This window comes from Hoplias malabaricus, chromosome 7 (assembly GCF_029633855.1).
Source record: "Hoplias malabaricus isolate fHopMal1 chromosome 7, fHopMal1.hap1, whole genome shotgun sequence".
Taxonomy (NCBI): domain Eukaryota; kingdom Metazoa; phylum Chordata; class Actinopteri; order Characiformes; family Erythrinidae; genus Hoplias; species Hoplias malabaricus.
The window spans coordinates 26,164,101-26,177,257 of NC_089806.1; the positions used below are offsets into that span (position 1 = coordinate 26,164,101).

Consider the following 13,157-nt stretch of genomic DNA (forward strand, 5'->3'; position numbering starts at 1 on the left):
GTTACATAGAAAACACAGACAAATTATGGGATTTTGCTGGTTGTTGCAAATATCATTTTACATTCATTCATCTTCTGCCAACGCTTCATCATTTTCAGAGTTGCAGTGGGGGGGCAGTGGGCAAAAGGCAGGAATACAGCCTGGACAAGGTGCCACTCCATCACAGGGCATCAGACAGACACATTCACTCACACCACTGGACAGTTTCACACAGAGAGTACAGCTAACAGCGGGTTTGGACTGTGAGAACACCTGGAAAAAAGTGAATCGGATCACCTGGAAGAAACATGTACAGACATGGGAAGTACATACCAAACCCCTCACAGGCGATCACTTAGCGACTTATTTATTCAACGTGTAAAACGTAGTGTCATGAATGGTCCAGTTTAGTGTATTTCTGTCTGGTCCTTTGTTTGTCATGTGCTTAGGAGCACATGGCTCTTTGATTTGTTTTGTTCTTGTTTTCCTCCCTTGTCTTCACCTTGGTCCTTAGCTCCACCTTCTCGTCAGTGTCTCCCCCTGTCTCCTTCGTGGTCCTGCCCTCTTGTTTCCCCTCCCAGGTGTTCCTTGTCTGCCCTGTCCTGAGTCTCAGTGTTTGTCCACCATTTTACATTCCAGGTCTCTTTTGTCTTAGTATCCCTGTCTAGGTTCAGCTTTATCTCTCTATGTTTAGGTTTAGCCTTAGCTTTCTGCGTTTAGGTTTAGCTTTCTGGGTCTCTTTGTTCAGGTCTGTGTCTAGTGTTTTTGTCATGAAATTTCACATTCTGTTTATTAGTTGTTTATAGTTTATTCTTTTTATTTCCTTCATGTCCTGTTCATTTAATAAAACCTACTCTGCATTTACCTCTGACTACCTGAGTACTTATCCTGACACGTGGAAATAAGCGAAGGTTTGACCACAGTTTTTGAATCACATTCATTGCCTCAAATCAAGCTCTGCCTGCATGTGTCTAATTTATATATAATTCGCACAAAGTATGTCCTAAATTACGCAGATGTTTCAGCAGTAAGCTGATGAAAAGAAGAATCCTGAAGGTGGTCATCAACAAGTTTCTGGTTGAACACTAGCTTCTCCTCCTACTGTCCAAGCTTTAGAATTTAATTAAGCAAAACATGATTTAAAATGGCAGCCTGGTGTGACTTTTTAACATTGTTTATTTATTGTTTATTTTTGAGGTATGTGTAGTATAAAATATAAAATGAAACTATATGCATTTTTTTTACAGTTTACATTTAAGAAACTTTAAAAAAGCATTCAGTTTTGTACTGGAGCGCCATGAGCAAAAATTACATTGTAAGTGTTAATCAGTTAATTATTTAACTGTAAATCAAACTTTATTTCATGGTGTTAAAATGTTGCTCTCTAATTTGCCCTTAGTTATACTAGATGTTTTTTTGATCACAGAGATATGTTAAAGATTAACCTGATGAATATCAAGAGTCTGTGAAATTTGCATGTCCTCTTTTTTTTATTAAAAGGTTTGACCGTGAGCTAATTTGATGACTGAGGGCCAAAACATCCAAATATGATTTCATTTATACAGTTCCATTCTGGACAAATAATTCACTCTTTTTTTTATATACATAATAATTTTATATATGGGTGGCAGCGTGGCACAGCAGGTAGCGTTGCAGTCACACAGCTCCAGGGACCAGAGTTTGGTGTGTTCTTGTTGTATCTGCATAGGTTTCCTCCCACAGCCCAAAAACACACGTTGGTAGATGTATCGGCAACTCAAAAGTGTCTGTGAGTGTATGTGTGCGAGAGAGTGTGTGTGTTTGTCACCCTTTGAAAGACTGGCGCCCCATCCTGGGTGTATTCCTGCCTTGTGCCCAATGATTCCAGGTAGGCTCCAGACCCACCGTGACCCTGAACTAGATAAGAGATACAGATAATGAATGAATTGATTCATTTTGTGTATTATCTTAAAATATCTAAAAATTATTTGTCAGTCCTTTATTTATAATTAAGTTCTGACTTAAATTGTGTTCCATCCAACACGGACAACAGTCAACAGTTATTCAGAATTTTTTCATGATTGTTATTGTGAACTCATTCTGACACTATTTATTGAAGCAATCAGTTTTGCACAAAGCATATTTTACAATGATTTCCAATGACACTCAAGCTGTCTGATTTTAGAAGGGTTGGGATCCCTTTTGGTACATCTACAGAACCTTTAATCAGGGATCACAATTCCCATATTTTTCACTCAAGATTTTTATTTAATTTTCTATTTCAAATGTATTTTATAAAGACGTAAATATTAAGCTTACCTTCTGGAAGACAAAATGTAGTCTACCATCAAGGTAAAATTGACTTTAAGGCCATTGCTGTACCATTGAGGGTATATATCACCTTTGGTGAACAAAAATATACATGTACAAGACAAAAAGAATAGGAAGCCTTCTGAGATCAACAGTAGTTCTTGGCTAAAGTGCCACTATCAAGCTTTCAGGACCTCAGTGAGTGCATGAGAAAGCTGAACATCATTTCCAATTTAAATCATCTCCACTCCACTTTAGAGTGGGGGAAATGTGAGTGTGTGTGGTTCCGAATCTGTTAACAGTGCAGATGTTGGTGTCTGTATATGTAAAACAGAGTAAACACAGCTCTATAATGGCTTTGTGTGGTTAGGTCTGTGAGTCTGAATTGCCTGCAAACACTGGAATACCCAAACTGATGATGAAAGTAAAATTGACAACACTGAACACTGAGCACATATGAGTGAAAAATATTTTACTTCATATTCTAAACATAGTGAAAATACACAACAAATATTTACAACTCTGTCAGTGATTGTGACGTGACCTGCAAACACAAACGTCACATTTCATCACACCAATATATACAAAGTAAATATAAAAGTGCTTGAGCTGGTTCTAAAACACAATGCTCCCTTAAGTACTGCATGTTATTTTCATTATACCTTGTTTTTTTCTATCACCTTCTAACAGGTGAACTGTGTCTTGATTTGTTGGTTTGGTTTTCTAACAGGATCAAAAATTGTCCTATAAGACACTAGTGGTCACTAACAGTGACCACCTAACCTAATTAGTCTAATTATACATTAGGAAACAAAATCAATTTGAAATCCTTAAGGTTCTAATAGCCTTTTGTTTAGATTAAAAACACTTCATGTACCTGGCTTGTAACTCACTCAGGCACGTTAAGCAGGATGAAAATTGTCAGTCAACTAATTTTGACGCTGTCTAAGAGAGGTGCATCTGTGTCACTGTATTCTTGTTCAGCAGGAGTGGCTGAGTAGTTTCACACCACCGAAATATTGTCCATAGAGCAGCCACACTTCTCCACAATCATGTTGGGGAACTCAGCCACTTCTATCTCTGTGTAGTCGCCTTTCTTCACCAAGTACATCATGGGTAGAGGGGCACTTTCTGCCACGGCACACCTCCTCTCTCCATAGCCAAAGCGACGCTCAGGCTGCCGGCAGCCTCCCCCACAGCGGAACGCCTGATAACCTGCCGGCTCAATGATCCAGTACTGAGTCCAGCTCAGGGCTCGGAAATTGATGAAATACTCCTCCCTGCAGCAGCGACCCTCTGATCTGCTTCCCCCACAATCACCATGAGAGCTATAGAGGAAAAAGGAGAAGATTTTAATAAAATGGATATTTCTATGTATAAGTGTAATTGTTATCTATTATATAATGTAATGTTGTATATACAATAAGGTCATCATTGAATTAAAAACAGAATGTCTACTAGTTCCACTTACCCATATTCTTCAAGGTTCAGTGTATAGAGAACTAGCTCTGGTTTGCCCAATGTGTTATCACTGGGGTCCTGGCCAGTGAAGCGGACACTTTTAGCCATTTCAGATGCGTAGCTGCCTGGCCTCTCTCCCTCAATCCACACCTCCAGGTGCAGGGGGCCCTCCTGCTGACTTTTGGACCAGTAATGCACAGCCTGGGTCACATCGAAACTCATCCAGCCAGTCTCATGAATAGGGATTAGTCTGAAAAAAAAAAAACATTAGTGTGTCTTTTTTTAATAAACTCCAAAATACAGTAACCAGAATAAATGTACACATTTTATTTGCAGTTTGTATTTTTCCTGAATTTAACATAAAGGGCAAAAAATGTAGTCTGTCTTAAAATAATGGAAATTATTTAAGGGGTTTTTAATTAAACCTCCCCACAACACATATGATTAATAATTGAAGTGAAAACATGTGTTTGGTGTAAGTTAGGCTAGGCTAGTTTGAAAGGCTCCACAAAATGAATGGATGTCTATTTAATGGACCCTCGGAGCATATAAACAAACTTGTGTTTATGTGTGTGTGGGTGTGTGCTTGAGCCCGAGCTCTTACCGTGAGTCCACGAGGGATGACCTGTTCCCACTCTGCCGAAGCTCCACCCAGTAGATACTGACGCGTGCGCTGCTGACGGGTCGCTGGGTCCTGCGTGCTGTCATTAAGCGCCTTTGCGGGGCTTTCTTATAGAGCCTCAGCTCTGCCATGGTCACTTCACTGTTCTGCGGAATCCGCGTGTCCATTTCAAACACCACGCGCTGCCGAGTCGTGTCTGAGTAGACAAACTCTCCTGAGATATCTGAGAGAGAGAGAGAGAGAGAGAGAGAGAGAGAGAGAGAGACTTTAATATCACGAGGACAATGCTTTTATTCAACAAAAATAGGTGTACAGCGACTCTTTTCATCCAACAGTTTAAAGGTGTTGTCAGTACTTCTAGAAATACTTGTTGTTATTTTTATACAAAAAACATACAAATACAAAAGTAGAAAAAATGGCCTGCTGTGCTCTACTCTCATGGACTCTTCCAGCTGTAAACAGGCAGTGCCTGTTGATGTTTTTTGGGGAGTGGTTTTGGAAGGAGGCTGGAGGGTGTGTTTTTATCAGCTGGATATTTCACATTTTGTGTTTACAAAATGACCTACGTCAAATTTAAGCTCAGTCAAATTGCTTGTAAGCTCATGAATTCATTGTAAGTCCCATCCACATTTTAAGAGTGGCAATGACCTACCAGAGGATGTTAAAATATTTTTAAATAAATAAATAGATAAATAAATAAGTTTTAGATATTTTTGTAACCAAAACAAATGAGAGTTAACAGCTATGAAAGATAGAAGAAGGCTTCAGTACTGTAGCCTACCTCAAGCACACACAGGTCTTACTTCTAGTGAAATGGCGGCAAGCATTAGCACGCTATGATTAAAGTAGTATTTAATCATAGAGTGTAAGTAGGTACCTGCGTTTCCTGGGATTCCCCGGAGGATACCCGCCAGACTGGGCAGAGAGCGCTTCTTCCTCCTGCTGCTGTGGTGGAGCTTCAGCAAGTTCACGTACTTGCTTTTAATGTGCGCGGGAACTACGAGGTTCTCCAGGTCGCGTTTGTGGAGCTTGGGCAGCTCGCTGAGTCCCAGCTGCTTCAGCATCTCGCCTTTCATCTGCTCCTGAGAGAAGCCCTCCACCGCCGCTGCCGCCAGCAAGAGCGCGCTCAACAACACACGCCACGCCATCTAGAGCTGGAGAGGGGACGAGGTCAGTCCTGGATTTTCACGAGTCCTGCAATAGATCCCGACTTACAGAAGATCTGCAGCCGGAGGAGGTCACAAAGTCTGGAGATCTGAAGAGGGAGCAAACGCCGGAAGAGTCGTGCAGTTGTCCCGGAGCCGGTGTGAAATGCTAAGTCTTTGACAGGGAACTCGCGCTTATATCTGCCCCGACCCCCGGCCGTTCGCACATAGGCAAGGGGGCGGGGGGTGGCATGTGGGGGCTGCCTCAGAGCGAAGATGGAACGTGAAAAGCTGGTATATGTGGTTTATATAATATAGTTATAACATAGGGCTAGTTTAGTGCATATAAAATGAGTGTAGTTTATTATAGTATTCCAGTGTGCTGTAGAATTGTAGTCTCTGAAATATGCAGACTAATAGTTTACTGTGGAAATGTGCAGTGCACCACAGTGTTCATATGTAATATTTAGTGTCTGTGAAGGAATGAATTATGTTACACTATAAAACATATTTGTTCCATTATTGTTTTTCTTATGATTTAAGGTCATTTTTATTTGAACACTCTGACTGCACCTGTAACGGTTTCTTATTGTGCTGCAGTGTAATAAAACACACTTAAAATGGTATGTAAATAATACACTCCTTCGGTTAAAGCTTTACTGACACCCCAGTAATTAATTTGGGAGTCATATACTTTTGTTATGTGACAGAATTTTTTTTTTTTTTTTACATTTTTTGTAAATAGTTTTCACCTCAGTGTTCATACAGTCTCTGTTTATTGCCTCCAGCCATAGTGACCCTAGGATGTACTCTTTCACCCGCTCTGCCTGTGTGCTGCTGTACTGCCCTTGTTCCCCATGTGTACATTCCCCTGGACATTGTAAAACATTCCTAGTCTGGCCAGAGTCTATCAGCATAGCCTGAGATGGCTTATATGTCTGACAGTCATTCTGCTGATCAGTTTTAAACATCTTCATTGCACGAGTCTTTTGGAGGGGAGCAGGGAGAGTAGGTGGGCAATCTGATGTTTATTCCAAGACTACCACCCCTGCTCATACAACCCCAGATTAAAATTATTAGCCAAACAGACAGTTAATCCAGGGAGGCTGAGGGGATGTGGATTGGGGAGCTCTTCACAGGTTGGTGATCATCTGATTCCATTGCCAAATTTGCCGTGCCTTGTTTGGTCACACAAACATAAGAAGAGGGGCTAGTGGCACTGAGGGGCCACTGTCTGAGGTTGTGTATTGGCCCTCTATTTGCTCTGAGATGTCAGACAGACCAAGGGAGCTCACAGGAAAGGCAGATGACTTTTCCTGTGGGCTGAAGAGAAATGAATGGAACGCAAATATAGACGGAGGACCTACAGCTGACTCTACACAAGTATTGTCATTTGCTTAGTGGCAGACTTTATTTTCATTCAAAACACACCCTTAATCCATTGGCACTTTTGAATATATCCACCAATTTTTTTATTATTACAATTTTCTATATTAGAAATATACATGGATATATAGGTCTCCACTATAGTTACTTTTCATTTGTAATAAATCCTTTGCAAAAAACAAACAAACAAAAAAAAGCAGCCCTTTATATTGCAAAAGAACTCCATGGTTAATTGACCAATGGACCAATTCTAAAAATAAATGTACTTACAAAGATTAGAATTTTTTGGTACTGTATTTTGAAATCTCCCCAATGCCCTAAATATAAATTCATATGACAAGATATGACGGTTTTAATGAATTCCCCGGTGGTCTTATAGTGGATTCTGACATGAAATGCCCACTGGGTTTGGCCTTTTAGTTTCCTCCAGTCTGTTCTGTACAATACACACTCAGCACACAGCAGTAAATGAGAGGGCTTGGAGTCCAGTGTGATATGTGTCAGTCTTCTCCCCTTCCCTTGTCAATTATTTAGAGCCCCTTTGGTCAAACAAGGAGGATCTTCTAATTCTCGCGGATGCCGTAGCTCTTAATCAAAGGCCTGAGGGAATCGCCAATCCACAAAACACGTGCTAATTAACACCTAGCCATTGTGTCAGAAGCCTCCTCCTCTTTAACACGATTCCCGCCTCTTTTACATACAACAAACAACGTGAACAGACTTTCCTTCTCTGTCAGAAACAGTTACTGAAGCCTTTGCTCTGTTCATAATTTACGTATTTCGACAACAAACGGTACTTTACATGTTCACAAAATTGTAGACACCCCTCAGCATTATGGACACACACACATTAAATACAGTATACCCTAATCCCTTCAGAAACGAAATAAAAATAAGACAAAATGGGAGCAGTTGCACATGAGCTAAACGCCACATAAGCGTCGACCGAATGCCAAGCGTTGTCTAGAGGTTTATAAGAAAGCTTACTCAACACTGAGCCGTGGGGCAGCGGCTCCCTGGAGTGAGTTGGTATGGGCTTGTTTTGTGCTTGAACGCTAACAAAAGTGCCATCGTGACCAGACTGCAAGCAATCTCACAGAAAAGTTTGTAAATGTTCCCCAGAAAAGTACTGATATAACAAAATAGGGGCATTCCCTGTTAATAGCCTTGATTTAAGAAGAAATGTGGAATGAGCAGGTGTCCACACACATTTGGCCAGTGCAGTTCACACAGGCATTACTGAGTGCTAACTTCCTGCTCCGCCAGCTTCCTCCGCACTTTTATCTTACAGTGGATATTTCGACATGAAAGCCATGATTAGCACCTTATTAGCCGCGGTGTGGCACTCGTCAGATCTGAATGTGTTTGAATTGATTAATTTGAGGCAGAATTCAGCTAAAATTGAAAGGATGGGGGTGGGTAAAACGGTTTTCTTACCCTTTGGCGATAAGCCTCTCTGCATGAATATCAATATGTGATTTGAAATGTGTTGTTTGACCTGAGTTTGGTATTTTCACTCACAAAATAAAGACTACAAGAGATCCACAGTTAAATCCAAGCCGTTAATAAATGAAATCTCTAAATGCTCTAGTAATGAAATATCCTAGTTATTTAGTTGTTACTTTATGTAACTCAACACCTTTGTCTTTATTTAACCATGGAATTGTGCTTTTTTCATATGTGTACTATTTTGGAGTTATACCATTTTGTGCACTCAAACAATCCCAGAATGCACTGCAATAAATAGTGTACCCATGTTTGGGACCATTTTGAAACACTGCTTTTTCAAAGAGTAAATGCTCAGCCATGGTGCTGCCTGCTTATTTTGCACCTGATAGGTCTTCTAGCATGAACAACACCATACCGTCATTTTAAGACTTGATTTTTCACTAGAGGGTGACTTTAAAATAAATGATGTACACAGACACCCAATACAGACAGACCAATAGTGAATGTAAATGAATGTAAGTTAAAACTGTGAATGTAAGTTAAGCTGTGCACATACTGTACTTTGTTTGTTATTTTGTACTGCTTATTATTTACTACTGTGAGGGACTAGACATCCAAGTTTTTCCACTCACCTTCCACTTATTTTACGTGATGTAATTTGATTTGATATGGATCACAACTCCTCCCAAACCTATTAGATGATAAATAATAAATCAGTGATCCTTGCTTCATTTTCGTCCAAACAACATATTAAAATAATCAATAAAAATAGATTGATTGAATATAGTTACTTCACCCTAGAAAACAAAAGTCCACTACTCCACAGCTCAGTGCTGATGTGACCTTTGATGTTAAGCATGCACATGATCTATGTACATGTCTCAGTTAGGGCTTGATGGCAGTTGCTAGGCACTGAGCATTGTGAGCTTAAGCCTGTGCAGATGTGATGAAGATGTGAATTCCTTCATGAGGACATAAGTGAAATCAAGCACTGTTGCTGGATGGTTAATTCTGGATCTGGGTAAAAAAAAAGCATAGCAGCATCTCATCCTCAGAACATTCTACACCTGCACCATGGAGAGCATTCTGACAGGCTGTATCACCACCAGGTACGGAAAGCTCTGCAGAGGGTAGTGTACACATCCCAGCATATCACTGGGGTTCTGATCCCAAACCTCCTTGATCTATACACTGAGGAAGACCAAGAGAATTATAAAGGACTCCACCCACCCAAGGCACTGTCTGTTCTTACTACTGCCTCGTGGCAGGAGGTACAGAAGCATGCAATTCAGGACCAGCTGGTTCTGAGACAGCATCTATCCCCCAGGACTTCCATAGTCATCACAATCCAAGCATTTTACAAACTCACTGTGTTAATGGAATTGTATTAATTACTGCACACTTCATGTTTTTTTCCACAATACTTTTTAGAACTCAACTTACACTGATGTTACATGATGCGACATTAAACCTGATTTGATTTGATATGGATCACAACTCCACTCCAACTCCTCCAAAACGTATTAGATGATTAAAAACAAACCAGTGATCTACAGAAATTCCTTGCTTTATTTTCATTCCAATAATTGAATTGTCTGAATGTTCAATAAAAATATATTGGATATAGTTCCTTCACCCTAGAAAGCAAAGGTCCACTAGTCCACAGACCCAGTGCTGATGTGTGCAATACCCTTCTAGTTGACCTTTGGTGTTAAGCATCTTACCACAGGCTCATCTGTGACTGTTTCAGAGCTGCAGAGCTTGTTCAAGTTGTATCTGCACAACTGAATGACTGTGTCTACAATGGGGACACCTCCATGGCCTAATTCACTAAATATAACGAGTGTCTACAAACATTTGGACAATCGGTGTAGTGCGGCCCAGGTTACTGTTTACATGCTCTGTGTGACTCTGAACACGAGATGGCGCACGCGCTCCTTTTCAAGGAAAATCACATCCCACAAGTTTGGATACGATAAGATTTTTACTTCATAAAATATGTAATGTATATGTTAAATCTCAGTCTGAGTAACTTACCAAAGACTTTTTAAGCATCAGACGACATACCCGTTTTGATTTTGAGCTACACTTGTGTTCTGATTTTGTTATATTTTCTTAATGATTAACTTTAGGCCTATTTAATAATAATATCTCTATACTGAAATACTATATTTTAAACACCAGTATGTGTTATAATCGGACGCTTTATTTGGTATTTCGAACTATTTAGAAAAACAAATAAATTATTTAATTTTTTTTTTAAAGTATAGTTTCAATGTAATATTTTTAGGAAAATATTTGCCAGTGGTTATGTTTCTTGTTTGAATCATATTTCAGATGTTCATAATTCAGGTCAAATTATTTTTATATTAAAATGAAATGTAAATGTTTTTATAGCTTCCTACAATTTTGTCACTGGTGGAACGTGTGCCATGATCTAATTATATTCTACTGTAGTCAAATGACTAAATATATACTATGCTAAATTTACTTAAATTTACTCAAATTGACTCAGTCATACTATAAAAAATATAGTTACTATAATTTTCAATGATTAATTAAGACCTAATTTATTAAGTGTATATACTGTACTACACTGTAGCTAAGACTTTATGAACTATAGTAAAATGACTAAAAACTTAATATAATATAGTGAAATTCTGAGACTTACTCAAAATGACTAAAGATTTGCAATACTAATTGCACTAATATCACTAATGACATACTATAGTGAAATAAAAAAGATTTACCGTGCTACAGTAAAATTACACGTACTGTACTATAGTATGCTCTAATTACCAAAGATTCACAGTACTTTAGTAAAACGACTGTTTATCTACTGTACCATACTAACATTACTAGATGTTACTGAAACATATAAAAAGTTAACATTTTTTAAATTATACTAGCAAAAACTGCAGTAATGTTTTATGTTCACCTTTATACATTAATATGCAAAATATTTATTTTATTTTAAAATACGTTTTGTTATTGTAAACTTTTGGACAGTAGTGTACTGTATATTTTATTAAGTGTAATATAATGTCTAATGTGAAGTATGTAAACTCTAAGGTAAAAGTAAAGGTTCTTCACTGCTCAGTACTGTTTCACTTTGTCATCAGTGCAGAAGTTTAGCTATGGCTAATTTAGAAGACAATGGGTGCATTTGTCTTTACATTTTTGTGTCTTGAGGAAAAAAGAAAGATCACTGCCAGATTATTTTAATGAAAGCGTTTAAAACTGTGACTCTTTTGGGTTTGATGGATGAACTGTATTGTTTGTGGATGAATGAAATGTCAGAGCACAGCTCCATTCACACCACCGTCGCCATGATGAACTCACCCGCAGAGAGAGAGAGAGAGAGAGAGAGAGAGAGAGAGAGGTGTGGGGGGTGAGGAAAGAAGGGAAAGGCTCAGCAGTCTGACATGAACGGGGAGGCGTTTTCTTTTCCTTCACAATCTGCGGCAGAACTTTATTCTCCTCGGGAAGAAACAAACATATAAACAAACACCGACCACAGCGGCGGCGGCTAACCGATCGCAGTCGACGGTTCTGGAGATGGAGCGGTGTTTCCCGGGCCGAGAGCGAGCTGGTTTGTAAGGAGAGGAGTTTAAAGGGAGGGGAAATCGAGCTGGCTAAGCCTTTCTCAGTCTCTCCTCTCGGAGGAGGGGCGCGCGGCCGCGCTTTTGTAGCATTGCAGATCCGGAGCTCGTGCGCTTTCCCGGAGTCTGCTGCGGCACGGGGCTCGGCGTGAGCCGCAGAGGACGGCGGACACTCGGTGATTTAACCGGGTTCTTGGGCCGAGGGTTGACGGTAATGTCCTTCTGGAAGGAGCAGGAGCAGAGCGAGAGAAACACGAAAGGAGAAGAGGCGCCGAGCCGCCGGTTATACTGGGCTTGACTGGGTTTTGCTGGGTTTAATTGGGTCATATCCACCGGGAAATACAGGCTCGGTTCTGTACACTCCTTTTCCGTAAACTGAGGTGAAACTGAGATGTTGAACGTCTCCCCAAGCCTCGAGTCGTCAGGCGTTTCCCGTAGACTGGGCCATGACTGACTGACCCGTTCGAATCGTTTTAACCGGACCGCAGTGTGAGCCTCGGAGCGTTTTTATGGTGAGCTCACGGCACGGTGTTGACTCCCGCTGGAAATAATAACCAAGAGCCCTCATCGACGAGACAGAAGGAACGAGATGGCGGCAGATTTAGGAGCCATGTCCGGGGAGGTTCGTCTGAAGAAGCTGGAGAAACTGGTGCTGGACGGGCCCTCTCAGTCTAACGGTCAGAGCATGAGTGTGGAGACCCTCTTGGACATCCTCGTCTGTCTCTACGATGAGTGCAACAACTCTCCCCTCAGGAGAGAGAAGAATGTCTTGGAGTTTCTGGACTGGGGTGAGGTTTTATTTCACTGCTCGTCTGTTGACGTCTTTTAGTAGTCTGTTCTTGTTAGCGGTTCCCAGTGATACAAACCACTGTCACACTATTAACGTTATGTCTGTTAGCATTAAGCCAGTAGCTATTTTTTGCTTGAGGACTGCTAAAAGAATTGCTAAACCTTGGCATAACTTGTTTTCTCTTGTTTCCTCTGTTCAAATGGAGCCTAGAAAACACATTTTTTGGGAAAAACCGCCGTTGTTATATATATATTTACTGTTGTATTCAATTTTTAAAATATCCTTTAAATACAATACATAGCATAGCCACTGATGCATTGAATTTAACTGTCAGGGCCTTGAAACTACTCCACAAATAATGCAAAAAAAACAAAACAACAACAACAAAAAACTAACCCTTGGCATCAGAATGTTATAGTATGCCAGGTGTATAG

The 13,157-nt window shown here is 40.1% G+C and overlaps 2 protein-coding genes across 5 annotated transcripts in view; one reads left to right on the forward strand and one right to left on the reverse strand.

The window, feature by feature from the left end:
- Positions 1 to 3,132: 3,132 nt before the first annotated feature.
- Positions 3,133 to 5,499, reverse strand: lft1 (lefty1). The gene is made up of 4 exons (XM_066677855.1): positions 5,229 to 5,499; positions 4,334 to 4,574; positions 3,740 to 3,979; positions 3,133 to 3,596 (listed from the first exon to the last, which is right to left on the reverse strand). The coding sequence occupies exons 1-4, from the start codon at positions 5,497 to 5,499 to the stop codon at positions 3,272 to 3,274; spliced, it is 1,077 nt and encodes a 358-aa protein (XP_066533952.1). The 3' UTR covers positions 3,133 to 3,271.
- A 6,282-nt stretch (positions 5,500 to 11,781) lies between these two features.
- cdc42bpab (CDC42 binding protein kinase alpha (DMPK-like) b) overlaps positions 11,782 to 13,157 on the forward strand; it is a 78,993-nt gene continuing 77,617 nt past the window's right edge. For all 4 annotated transcript variants that reach the window (XM_066676479.1, XM_066676481.1, XM_066676482.1 and 1 more), the window contains exon 1: positions 11,782 to 12,721. In XM_066676479.1, the coding sequence (XP_066532576.1) occupies positions 12,523 to 12,721 (199 nt within the window). In that variant the 5' untranslated portion in view covers positions 11,782 to 12,522. The remainder of the gene's footprint in view (positions 12,722 to 13,157) is intronic.